At 41.1% G+C, this 14,060-nt stretch overlaps 1 protein-coding gene across 18 annotated transcripts in view; it reads right to left on the bottom strand.

Moving 5' to 3' along the window:
• Positions 1–14,060, bottom strand: part of Fer (fer (fms/fps related) protein kinase) — a 284,447-nt gene that overhangs the window by 65,802 nt on the left and 204,585 nt on the right. For all 18 annotated transcript variants that reach the window (XR_003952084.1, XR_003952086.1, XR_385280.4 and 15 more), the window contains one exon: positions 1,743–1,866. Coding sequence is in view for 13 of the 18 variants with exons in the window: in XM_006523641.4 (XP_006523704.1) it covers positions 1,743–1,866 (124 nt within the window). In the remaining 5 variants the exon portion in view is untranslated. The remainder of the gene's footprint in view (positions 1–1,742; positions 1,867–14,060) is intronic.

The following is a 14,060-nucleotide window of genomic DNA, read 5'->3' as shown; positions in this document are numbered from 1 at the left end:
TACATGGGAGGCCTAGGTCCAGTCCCCAGTGTGGGGGTGGGGAATACACAGCATACTAGAGATAACTTACAAATCATTAAAGTCATTTTAATGATGTATATTACTTAAGACTTATAGCCTATTAGAATAAACCCTAAGAGTAGCTACTATAGAGAATCTGACAAAATGTTTGATACATAAGATAATTTAAGCTTTTCTTTTCTTTTTTTTTCTTTTTTGAGACAGGGTTTCTCTGTGTAGCCCTGGCTGTCCTGGAACTCACTCTGTAGACCAGGCTGGCCTCGAACTCAGAAATCTGCCTGCCTCTGCCTCCCGAGTACTGGGATTAAAGGTGTACACCACCACACCTGACATAAGATAATTTAAAATCTCAGAAAAAATTTACAAAATATAGGAGCAAGACCTCTTATGTTTTAATACTTTTAATCTGGTCTGGCTTGATTGTTTGTTATAGCTTAAAAATCTCTACAGAGTGACTTGGTACAAAGTAAGGCAGAGGTATAGTGGTATGGCTTAGTCATAGTCATTTTAATTTCTGGGAACAGTGACGTTTTTAAAAAGTAAAAGCAATTATTGAACAATCTTCTGAATCTGTCTAGAGCAGTGAGTATAACACTGTTTTGCTGTAATTCTGCATTTTGCTGCCTTCTCACAATGCTGAATCAATACTCTCAGCACAGTATCAAGTCAAGGCTGTGTGATGAGAAACCTCAATCAAAAGCACAGTGCCGTAATGAAACCGGCAGGTAAGGGCTGTGGCACTGGGGCGGTGTGATAAGGTTCTGATCCAGCATATAAAATCTGCCCCAGCTCTTTGCATAATTTTCCTCATGCCCACTTATCCACATCTAAAATGTGGCACATATGCTTCAACAGGTCTCGAGGTGCCTTGCATTCCTTATTAAAGGTCACTCTCAGATTCAAACCATAATCTAGGGGCTAGAGAGGCGGCTCAGGGGTTAAGGGCTCTTTCTGCTCTTGGACTGTCCAGACACACAGCTGCTCATGACCAATTGTAACTCAGCCCCAGGGGACTGGATGCTCTCTTCATATATATACAATAAAATAAATAAATCTTAACAAGATAAAAACAAAACCATAAGCTGTGAAGCAGGAAGACCAGCCCACTGTGCAAAATCAGGGAAAGTTTTCTAAAGTTCTCTTTGAGAAGAGCATTATAAAGCTTTACCCTTGATCATCTTCACAGCTAAGAAGTATTGTTAGAGCTGAGCATGGAGCCATGCCTCTTTAATCCAGCCCTGGTGATGCAGAAGCAGGCAAGTCTCTGTGAGTTTGAGGCTAACCTGGTTTACATAGTAAGTTCCAGGACAGCCAGGGTTACAGAGGCCCTGCCTCAGACAAGCAAGAACAAGAACAAGAACAAGAACAAGAACAAGAACAAGAACAAGAACACAATAAAAGTGGGAATTCTAGTCTTATAGTCTTCCATTATTTTGGTAAATGACAGTTGGCAACACATGAAGCCATTTTGGGGCGTCAGTGCAGGTCATGCCAGGCTTGATTACAATAAGCAGATTCTAATTAAGAGGTGAATCAGAGTCAGTACTGGTAAGAGATGAGTCAGGTGTTTCTGTAGAGCTAGAAACAATGCTTTCACACAAAACATAAAAAGCAACATATAAGTTTTACGGAAGGAGTCTATTGTAGCATTCCAGACGATGGGCTCATTTTCTAGGACTGTTCTCATCACAGTGGAAATGCTGTTGACAGGGGCTCCTTACCTGTGAATGCAGTTCTTGCTCTCGAGATACAACATGCCAGCAGCAACGTCCAAGGAAAATCTCACCAACTGCTTCAGCTTCAGCTCGTCCTTCCTCTTCCTCAGGAAGGTCAGAAAATCACCCCCTGGAGGAAAGGACAAACAGAAAGGAGATAAACTGTGGAGGGAGCCGCCCGCCTTATTTCCAGCCCATTAGGAGGCTGGACAGACTGAGAAGCACTTTAGGTTCCACAGTGCTTTGTCCAAGTTTCCAACTGAGGACAAAAGGGACACACAGGTCTTGGGCAGTGGGGGTGGGGAGGGTGTGGGGGCACCACTTTTCGAGACTCCTCAGTCAGTTAAGTGTCTCAGGCCATTACCTGCCCAGCACATCTACTCAGAGACAAACATCCCTTTGTGCCATTCTGTACTGATCTGCTTTATTGATAGCTTCTAAAATTTATGTTTTCTCTAATAACAAATAAGATACAACTTAAACAAAATAGTCAAATGATATTAATTTCTAGATTTGGCGACCTACTAAATTTAAACTATTTAAACTATACCATATGTGTATTACAGGCTCAGGAGGCTGTACTCTGAAAAGCTGTGGTTCTGACAGTTTCGTTATTGAGCTACTACACATGTCTGCGCATCAGGCAGAGCCCCTGATATCTTTCTGACTGTGAGCTAGCTCCAACAGCTACGTCATCTTTCAGCCCTCCAATGATGTCTTAGAAAAGCTTTTAACCATAATCCAAGGCATATGATACAAACAGTAATTTAGAACTTACACTTAGTCTCATTTTATGAAGTTAGGAATAAGTTGATCTAAAAAATATATTTACCTTATTTCAATATATCTCAAATCTTGTAGAGATAAATTTATATTTTTAAATACATATTATATCTTAAGTCTTATAAGCATATTTTCTTTCTTTCTTTTTTAAAAATTTATTTATTTTACATATGAGAATAGCATTGTCACTGTCTTCAGACACACCAGAAGAGGGCATTGAACCCAATTATAGATGGCTGTGAGCCACCATGTGGTTGCTGGGAATTGAACTCAGGACCTCTGGAAGAGCAGTCAGTGCTCTTAACCACTGAGCCATCTCTCCAGCCCATAAGCACATTTTCATATTTGACTGACATTTAGATTTAATAAAACTTAGAACTGAAAAATAGATTGATATGCTTGTTATCCCAAATATTCTTAAAAGTTCTTTAAAATTAAGTTTAACTTTTTAAACTGAATTAAAATGAAATGAAATTAACGTTAAGCACTGACAGCATTTCAGATGCATGCGTGGCCACTGCCAAGCAGACCACTTAGTGCAGCTTTACATTTGGCATTCAAGGCACGGTTTTGGAGCGCCAGCCAGGGCCTTGTATGCACTGCGCATGCGCAGGCCTTGCAGCTGCAGCCAAGACACCCACCACAGCAGAGGTTTTTCCTTCTTTCCTCCTGTCTTCCTCTCCACCAAACAACCACCTTTCCCACAGACCTACCCAGGGCCCAGCACACTCTAGGCTGACTCTCCGTCCCCATCCATTCTCAAGAGACTGGTAACAGCCATTTTTTCTCTTTCTTTTGGAGGATCATTTATAGCTTACAGCATTAAACAGAAAGGTTTAGACACATGACCCTAAAAACAATTTGTTTTCTATCAGGCCTCTGTATTAAACTACAAATTGTAGAGAAGGATTATCCCCTACCTGCCATTTCTTGGACCTCTCTCACACTAAAGGAAAGATTTAGGTTGCCTGTAAAAATAATAATAATGACAATAATAGTAAAAACACTACAAGAGAAGAGTTAATGGCTTTTTCTTAGGTGAGAACAACTAGGAAATAAACACCCACCTAAGTCTACTTAAAATTCCCCTTTTCTTACTTCTTACTCACAAATTGTTACACATGTTTTGTGGGCCACTTAGAAAATCAATAGTGTTTTTACCTTTTTAAAAGTAAACTTATAAGCCAGACAGACAATTTTCCTTTTCTGTTTAAGAATAGGCTTCACAAACATCAAAGTAAGTTGCAGGGTTTGGTGAGGTGGTGGGTGAGCTTTGGAGAGGAACCCCATGTCATCACTCCTCTAGGGTTAAGGTTGGGTTTAGGCAGGAGCTGAGCACCATCTAGAAAGTGTTGTGGATAGCTCTGGGGTAATTATATTTGATTTTAATTCTCTTCTCCTGTGAACAAGGAATGAGTCAGCACTCAGGAGATTTCCTGTAAACCTGCTTCCCGCCTTAATTTGTAAAATAAAGGAGAGCTGATGATTGGGCAGATGAAAGGGAAAGTGGAGCAGAAGGTGGGAGAGAGAAGAAGGAGAAATGGAAGAGAGAGAGGAAGCGGGAGAGGATGCAGGGGAGGAGGAAGAAGATGAAAAGAGGAACACAAGCACGTGGCCTGGAGAAACTGCACGTTCTAAGGGATCTCATAGATGTGGAAGACGGTAGTGTAGCGGTAGATCTGCCCAATCTAGGCGCAGGATGTAATCATACTAACTGTGCTGTGTTTTCATTGCTGGGGCATAATTGGGTTGGAGAGATTTACAGCGACAAGGAAGCACTTGTTCCAACCTCTGCATTTCTGGAGGCTGCGAACTAGGAACAACCTCAAGACAGGAGTCTTCATGTTAATCTGCGTCACACCAGAGCAGCACAGAGTCCTGAGAAGTGTGGGAGGGACAGGCCTTAAAACACTGTGGAGTGCAGGCTACAGGAGGCTCCACTTAGGCCATGAAGTGAAGTCACTATAGTTGCCAAAGTGGATGTCATCTTCTGAGAAAAATCAGAGTTGACAGGTCTGAGGCTTGGGCTAGTGAGTGGACCTATCTGCTATTTACTGCTGCAGAGACCCCCAAACTATAACTTGGGAGGTCTATGTCACACTTACAGCTGCATGGCTTCAGCAGGGCAGTTCATCCCCAGGTCTTGAAAGGCGGCTATACCTCAGTATCTTGAATGCTGCTTACACTCCCACATACTTGGGAGGCACCATCAGCTCAGAGACTGTCTACTTCAGCAGGTACAAGCTGGCTGTGCTGTTCTACCGGATTGCTTCATCTTTCCAGGGTAATACTATAGATTGGGCTCACACAAGAAGGGTGCCCAACAAGAAAACCCTAATAAAATCTATAAGGATGTGCAAACAACAGATAAAAGACACTGGGAAAGCAAGGCAGCTCCAGAAGAACCTGTCTCCTGCTACAGACCCAGACATACACACGGAAAGAGATACAATGCCAAGTGAAAGGAGAGCAAACTTCCTGATGAAATTGAAAGACCTGGAAGAGGATACAAACAAGCAGATCCATCAATTTTGGACATGGGGAGAAACACTGGCAACGCAGTGGACAAGTTAGAAAAGATGGATGAGGAAATCAGGAAAAATGAAAAAAGTCACAATGTGACAGAAAAGTCAATCATGGAAATCCAAATTTTGGGGGGAAATGATGAAATGAAAATTCTACGAATATACACTATTATAAATAGACTTGATGAAGTAGAAAAGTATGGGGAACAGAAGACAAGCTCAAGGGAATTCTGTCCTTAAATATCAGCAATGGAGACAGAAAACCAAACATTTCAACATCACCCAAGAATTCTTGCCACACGATCAACAGGCTGGCCCAAAACAATCAGCAGGCTAACAGAAGTAACTGTGATTATAAACTAAAGGCATAGGGGAATCTATATAGTGAAATTACCGCAGAAAATTCCCCAAAATAGAGAAACGACAAAAACCAAAACAAAACCTATTTACAAGGGTGTTGAGAAAGAATGCCAACAAACACAACTGTGCAGACAAACTGATGAGAACCTGGGCGAGCTAAGGCACCAGCATTCAAAGCACAGACCAAGAGAGGAAGCTGTGAGGAGGAGCACCAACTTACAAAGGACGCTACATCCAAATAGCACCCTGCTCTCACCAGCACTCCAGCAATCCAGAAGAGCATAACAGAAGGCACTCCTAGCTCCGAGAATTACAGGGAGGGTAAAAAGCAGGGACGTTTCCTGGAAAGGTCCCAGGGAAGTCTACAGCTGTAAACGCTTCCTAAACTCTATCTGTACTGAAAAGTTACAATGCAGTTTTAGTCTGTACTAGACACCAGAGGCTTACAGAAACAGCAGGGGTCTGAGGGTCATGAAAGCAGAAAGGTGAGCATGGGCAGGAAGAAGAGAGCTTAAGGGGGGAGGCTGGCATTTCCAGCATCATTCACAAGCATTTCTAAACTCCATGACAGGAAACATGGGTCTTGCTATTGTTGTGTTGTGATGGAGCTCTAAGAAACTGATCATATTTAACATAAACTCAGATTATGTCAACAGTAACAGTAATTGGAGAAAAAGGATTATCAACTCATCAGTGAATCACAGAGAAATCCTACTTAATTCAACTTCCTTGATGCTAGAATGTTAACTTGTTTCATGAGTTTACTTGGTTTAGTTGTATGTTATCATACATTTAAAAACAGACTTGTAATAGAGGCAAATACTGAATTGCAGTTGTATTTCGGGGGCTCTATTTAAGTAATTATTTAGAACTCTTATGTGTGTGTGTGCGCGCGTGCGCACGCATACACGTGCACACGTATGTATGTGTGTGCAGGTCTGAGGTTGACATGGCGTGTCTTTCTCTACCGCTTCCTATGTTATTTTTTGAGACACTTTTTCTCACTGAACCTGGAGTTCCCTGGATGAGACAGAGTTCCAGGTATCTTCCTGTGTCCATGTCCCCAGTACTGGGGTTCTAGCATGCACAACCATGTCCATCCAGGCTTCTACATGGGTGTCTGGGAGCCGACTCAGGCCCTCATACTGGCTCAGGAAGCACTTCACTCACCGAGCCATCTCCTATCTCCTAGAATTCTTGTTCTCAAGACTTTGTTTTCTTTAACTATCACTGATGAGAACCTTGGATTATATAAAAATAAGGAAAGTCTATGTAAATAAACTGTGAATGCTTGTTTGTGAACCACAGACTGAGTAGATGTCACAAGTGAAACCAGAGGATGGGACCAGTGGACACAGTGAAGGATATGGGTGTGGCTCAGGAGGGCTGGTAATGCATGGACATGGGCTTCCATCAACTATCAACCAAATGGATTAAAACACTACATCCGTGAAGGGGCAGTGTAGAAAGAGGAAGATTAAAAAAATGAAAAATCAAAAGATGAGTTCACCACAATGAAAGTTGTGGTAAGAGGAAAACTCATAGCTGGAAATGCCTCCAAAAAGAAACTGGAGAGAACTTACACTAGCAACTTGACAGCACACCTGAAAGCTCTAGAACAAAAAGAAGCAAATTCACCCAAGAGGAGTAGACAGCAGGAAATAATCAAACCCAGGACTGAAACAAACCAAATAGAAACAAAAAGAACTATTCAAAAAAAAAAAAAAATCAACCAAACCAGGAGCTGATTCTTTGAGAAAATCAACAAGGTAGATAAACCCTTAGCTAGACTAACCAGAGGACACAGAGACAGTATCTTAATTAACAAAATCAGAAATGAAAGGAAAGACATAATGGAAATAGTATGGAAGTTGTAGAAATTCAAAAAATCATCAGATCCTACTACAAAAGTTTATACTCAACTAAATTGGAAAATCTGGATTAAATGGTCAATTTTCTAGATACATGCAAGGTGCCAAAGTTAAAGCAGGATCAGATAAACCATCTAAACAGTCCCATATTCCTAAAAGAAATAGAAGCAGTCATTAAGAGTCTCCCAACAACAACAACAAAAACAAAAAGCCCAGGACCCGATGGGTTTAGTGGAAAATTCTATCAGACCTTTAAAGAAGACATAGTACCAATACTCTTCAAATTCTTCCACAAAATAGAAGCAGAAGGAACACTACCCAATTTGTTCTATGAAGTCACAATTACACTTATACCTAAACCATACAAAGACCAAATAAAGAGAACTTCAGACCAATCTCCCTTTTGAACATTGATGCAAAACTTGCAAACCGAATCCAGGAACACATCAAAATGATCATTCACCACAACGTAATCCACTACATAAACAAACTCAAAGAAAAAAAACACATTTTTTTTTAATCTAATGATCATTTCATTAGATGCTGAAAAAGCATTTGACAAAATTCAGCATCCATTCAAGTTAAAAGTCTTGGAAAGATCAGGAATTCAAGGCCCATACCTAAACATAATAAAAGCAATATACAGCAAACCAGTAGCCAACATCAAACTAAATGGAGAGAAGCTGGAAGCAATCTCACTAAAATCAGGGACTAGGCAAGGCTGCCCACTCTCTCCTTATCTATTCACTATAATACTCAGAGCAATTAGATGACAAAAGGAGGTCAAAAGGATACAAATTGGAAAGGAAGAAGTCAAAATATCACTATTTGCAGATAATATGATAGTATACTTAAGTGACCCCAAACATTCTACCAGAGAATCCCTAAAGCTGATAAACAACTTTAGCAAAGTGGCTAGATAAAAAATTAACTCAAATCAGTAGCCTTCTCCTACTCAAAGGATAAACAAACAGGCTCAGAAAGAAATTAGGGAAATAACACCCTTCACAATAGTCACAAATAATATAAAATACCTTGGTGTGACTTTAACCAAGCAAGTGAAAGATCTGTATGATAAAAACTTCAAGTCTCTGAAGAAAGAAATCAAAGAAGATCTCAGAAGATGGAAAGATCTCCCATGCTCATGGATTGGCAGGATCAATATAGTAAAAATGGCCATCTTGCCAAAAGCAATCTACAGATTCAATGCAATACCCATCAAAACTCCAAATCAATTCTTCATAGAGTTAGAAAGAGGAATTTTCAAATTCATTTGGAATAACAAAAAACCCAGAATAGCGAAAACTATTCTCAACAATGAAAGTAGTTTTGGGGCAATCACCATCCCTGACCTCAAGCTGTATTACAGAGTAATAGTGATAAAAACTGCATGGTATTGGTTCAGAGACAGGCAGGAAGATCAATGGAATAAAATTGAAGACCCAAAAATGAACCCACATAATATGGTCACTTGATATTTGACAAAGGAGCTAAAACCATCCAGTGGGAAAAAGACAGCATTTTTAACAAATGGTGCTGGTTCAATTGGTGGTCAGCGAGTAGAAAAATGCAAATGACTCATTCTTATCTCCTTGTACAAAGCTCAAGTCCAAGTGGACCAAGGACCTTCACATAAAACCAGATACACTGAAACTTATAGAGGAGAAAGTGGGGAAGCATTTCAAACAGATGGGCACAGGGAAAAAATTCCTGAACAAAACACCAATGACTTATACTCTAAGATCAAAAATCGACAAATAGGACTGCACAAAATTGCAAAGCTTCTGTAAGGCAAAAAACACTGTCAATAGGACAAAAAAGGCAACCAACAGATTGGGAAAAGATCTTTACCAATCTTACATCCCATAGAGGGCTAATATTCAATATATACAAAGAATGAAAGAACTTAAGACTCCTGAGAATCAAATAACCCTATTAAAAATGGGGTACAGAGGAAAATAAAGAATTTTCACCTGAGGAATATTGAACAGTCGAGCATGCAAAGAAATGTTCAACATCCTTAGTCATCAGGGAAATGCAAATCAAAACAACCCTGAGATTCCACCTCACACCAGTCAGAATGGCTAAGATCAAAAACTCAGATGCTGGTGAAGTTGTGGAGAAAGTGGAACACTCCTCCATTGCTGGTGGGATTGCAAGCTGGTACAACTACTCTGGAAATCACTTTGTAGGTTCCTCAGAAAATTAGACACACATTGTATGCACTCACTGATAAGTGGATATTAGCCCCAAAGATCAAAATACCCAAGATACAATTCACAGATCACATGAAAGTGAAGAAGAAGAAAAACCAAAGTGTGGGTGCTTTAGTCCTTCTTAGAAGGGGGAACAAAATACCCATGGGAGGAGATACAGAGACAAAGTGTGGAGCAGAGAATGAAGGAAAGGCCACCCAGAGACTGCCCTACCTGGGGATCTATACCACATACAGTCACCAAACCCAGACATTATTATGGATGCCAAGAAGTGCTTGTTAACAGGAGCCTGATATAGCTGTCTCCTGAACAGGTTTTGCCAGAGCCTGACAAATACAGAGGTGGATGCTTGCAGCCAATCATTGGACTGAGCCTGGAATCCCCAATGTAGGAGTTAGAGAAAGAACTAAAGGAGCTGAAGGTGTTTGCAGCCCCATAGGATGAACAACAATATCAACCAACCAGATCCCTCTCCCCCAGAGCTGCCAGGGACTAAACCACCAACCAAAGAGTAAACATGGAGGGATCCATAGCTCCAGCCATATATGTAGCGGATGATGGCCTTGTAGAGCATCAATGGGAGGAGGCCCTTGCTCCTGTGAAGGTTCGATGCCCCAGTGGGCAATGCCAGGGCCAGGAGGCAGAGTGGGTGGGTGGGTGGGGAGCACCTGCATAGAAGCAGGGGGAGGGGGGATGGGATAGGGGGTTTCTGGAGGGGAAACTGGGAAAGGGAATAATATTTGAAATGTAAATAAAGAAAATATCCAATAAAAAACAAAACCAAAAAAAATTTGAGGCACAGCAGCCATACAGCCTCTGATGTAACTCTACCATAGATCCATACCTAAGTGGGCACATGGGCTGTCTTCTAGAGAACCTTACTAAGAAAAACAGGCAATGAACTAGTTTGGTCCCAGACTTTTTGTCTTTCTAGAATTTCAGTAATATTATCAGGATCACTACCCTGAAAATACAAGGCAAGTAAATTCAACAGCCCTTTCAGGGACTTGAGTAGGCTGCAGGGGATTGCCTCCAAAGGTCCCAGAACCATTCCATCCTGAAGACTTGTAACAGATGGCTAAGGTTTTGCTCCTAGCTGTTTACATCATGCCTGTCAGAACCGTATCTCTCCCTTGAACACTGAAACACTGAGAAATGTGGTATTATCCCATAGACTCTGCATCATAACCTGTCAGTGCAAAGGAGAGTGGAGAGGCTTCTGCTAGGTTCTGTCCTAATGCAAACGCCCAGGAACTTCATCCTGAACACTGGTTGGTGTTGACTAGGGAGTCCCACTTATTCAGGTCTGCACTTCAGAGATGACCTCTGCTAACTGTAACAAGCTACTTAGTAATCCTTTCAAAAGAAGAAAACACAACTAGGAAATTGGCTACACTTGTGAACTCATCTTCGTTTAATTTTTTTTCTTTTTTATGAAATATTTTCTTTATTTACATTCCCAATGTTATTCCCTTTCCTGTCCCATCCCTTCCAGGAAACCCCCTATCCCATCCTTCCTCCCCTTGCTTCTATAAGGGTATTCCTCCACCCACCCACCCACTCCCCACCCACCCACCCACTCACCCACTCCCACCTCCCCACCCTGGCATTCCCCTACACTGCGGCATCTATCGAGCCTTCATAGGGCAAGGATCTCTCCTCCCATTGATGCATGAGAAGGCCATCCTCTGCTACATATGCAGCTGGAGCCATGTGCACTCCTTTGTTGATGGCTTAGTCTTTGGAGCTCTGCGGGTCTGGTTGGTTGATGTTGTTGTTGTTATGGGGTTGCAAACCCCTTCACCTCCTCAGTCCTTTCTCTTAACTCCTCCATTCGGGACCTTATTGGGGACCCCATGCTCAGTCCAATGGCTGGCTGCAAGCATCCACCTCTGTATTTGTAATTCTCTGGCAGGGCCTTTTAGGAGACAGCCATATCAGGTCCTTTCAGCATGCACTTCTTGGCATCCACAATAGTGTCTGGGTTTGGTAACTGTATATGGGATGAATCCCCAGGTAGGGCAGTCTCTGGATGGCCTTTTCTTCAGTCTCTGCTCCACATTTTGTCTCCCTATCTCCTCTCATGGGTAATTTGTTCCCCCTTCTATGAAGGACCAAAGTATCCACACTTTGGTCTTCCTTGTTCTTGAGCTTCATATGGTCTGTGAATTGTATCTTGGGTATTTTGATCTTTGGGGCTAATATCCTCTTATCAGTGAGTGCATACCATGTGTGTTCTTCTGTGACTGGAATGGTATTTATTAGTTCTATCCATTTGCCTAAGAATTTCATGGTCTTTGTTTTTAATAGCTGAGTAGTACTCCATTGTGTAAATGGACCACATTTTCTGTATCCATTCCTCTGTTGAGGGGCATCTGGGTTCTTTCCAGCTTCTGGCTATTATAAGTAAGGCTGCTATGAACATAGTGGAGCATGTGTCCTTATTATATTGTTGGAGCATCTTCTGGGTATATGCCCAGGAGTGGTATAGCTGGGTTCTTAGGTAGTACTATGTCCAGTTTTCTGAGGAACCGCCAGACTGATTTCCAGAGTGGTTGTACCAGCTTGCAATCCCACCAGCAATGGAGGAGTGTTCCTCTTTCTCCACATCCTCACCAGCATCTGCTGTCACCTGAGTTTTTGATCTTAGCCATTCTGACTGGTGTTAGGTGGAATCTCAGCATTGTTTTGATTTACTTCCTTGATGACTAAGGATGTTGAACATTTCTTTTTTTTTTTTAAATAATTTTTATTACATATTTTCCTCAATTACATTTCCAATGCTATCCCAAAAGTCTCCCATACCCTCCCCCCACTTCCCTACCCACCCATTCCCATTTTTTTCTTTACATGCTTCTCGACCATCCTATATAGCCAACTGAGCTCTAAAGCTATCTATTTTCCACCTGAAATACTGTAATTAAAAATAATCTGCTGACTAGTATATACATGCATGGATACAATCATGCTATCACATGCACTACTGAAGATCGCTTACTCATGCATATGTATACAGGCATACCCATACTACCAAATGCAGTACTGACAATCACTACTGACTGGTGCATATGCGCACAGGGACAGTCAGGCTACCATGTATATTTGGAACTCAGAGGACAACTCACGGGAGTTGGTTCATTCTGTCCACTACGCTGTTCTAGGGATCAGATCTGGCCATCAGGTTTGGCAGCAGGCACATTTAAGAGGGGAGCATCACACTGTTCTAATAGAGCTGTTGTTGCTTAGGAAGAAGGATTCACCAGTGTTTTACATCTCTGTGGACACACATCAAGCCCATCCATCACCTGCTACCCTCTCTATCTGTGGCATTCGAGGCTCTCCTTACTTTGACGCCAAGTGACTCACTATGGGGTCTTACGGCTTCTTATTTTCCCTCAAGTCTCCTTTTAATAAAGGAGAAAAAGGTACAAATTTAATCTCCTATCAATTTTTAAAGAGAGAGGAATGAAAAGGCAGTCAAAATTACACTTAAAAGAATTAAGGGTAAAATTAATAAAATATTAAATTGGAAAAGCTAATGTTATTTTCAGGGTATCTTCATTGAATTTGTCACTAGTGGGATATTTTAGAAACAGTAAGGTTCTCAAATGAGTGACATAAGGGGCCACTTTACAAGCATTTCACATAACTGCAATTTTGAAACAATTAGTAAAGTAGCTAGATTTTTCCTCTGTGCAATTTTACTGGCTATAATAGTATTTATAATTAGAAATATATTAAATTATCAAACTGATTTATTACAACAATATAGACAGTCTACTAAAATATTACATCAGTATACTTGCAAAGATTAAATACTTTTCAGCCAAGATCTGGAAACATCTGGTTTAAAGGAATATTAAAAACAGAAATGTCTTTGCTCAGATTTTATTTTTACTCTGGTAAAATCCACATAATAAATTTATTCTCTTAATTTTTAAGCTTACAGTTCAATATCATGAATTCCATGCAGCTTGTTGTTCAGTTTTACAATATGAAATTCTATATTTATTTCTTGACCGTCCTGCTCCGCTTCAGGCTGGCCTGAGGATTACCATGCAGCTTCCCATTGCTGGGAGGCAACGACTTGCAATACCACCCTCATCTCAGAAGATCACACCATCTTTCCATGATTGGCTTATTCTCCTTACTGTAATGCTCTCAAGCTCGTCCCTGCTGTGGATTGTCTGCTTTACCAAGGCTGAGTCATACCCAGTTGTATGTATATACCACATTAGGTTTCTTCTGTATCTTGACTATTCTTAATAATGCTGAAATTAAACATACTCATAAAAAGCTCTCCTGATTTCTACTTTCAGTCTGTACTCAGAAGGGGTTACTGGGTCACATGATAGAGCTGGCCTTACGTTTTTCACTAGTTCTTTTTTTATAATAACAGCTTCATCGCCCCTGCTTTTGTTCCATTTGTAAAGCCTTGCTAACCCTGCACATGGCTCTCCTCCCCAGGCCTGCCTTCTTCTCACAGCAGCTTCTTCACCGTGGGAGGCAGCACGGTTAGCTGGTTAGTTGGTTCTGATCTGCAGTTCCCAGGGGCTTTGTTATGTTGAG

The sequence above is a fragment of the Mus musculus genome, chromosome 17 (assembly GCF_000001635.26).
Source record: "Mus musculus strain C57BL/6J chromosome 17, GRCm38.p6 C57BL/6J".
Classification (NCBI taxonomy): domain Eukaryota; kingdom Metazoa; phylum Chordata; class Mammalia; order Rodentia; family Muridae; genus Mus; species Mus musculus.
Note: the sequence above shows the minus strand (reverse complement) of the source record. Positions and strands in the feature narration are given on the sequence as shown.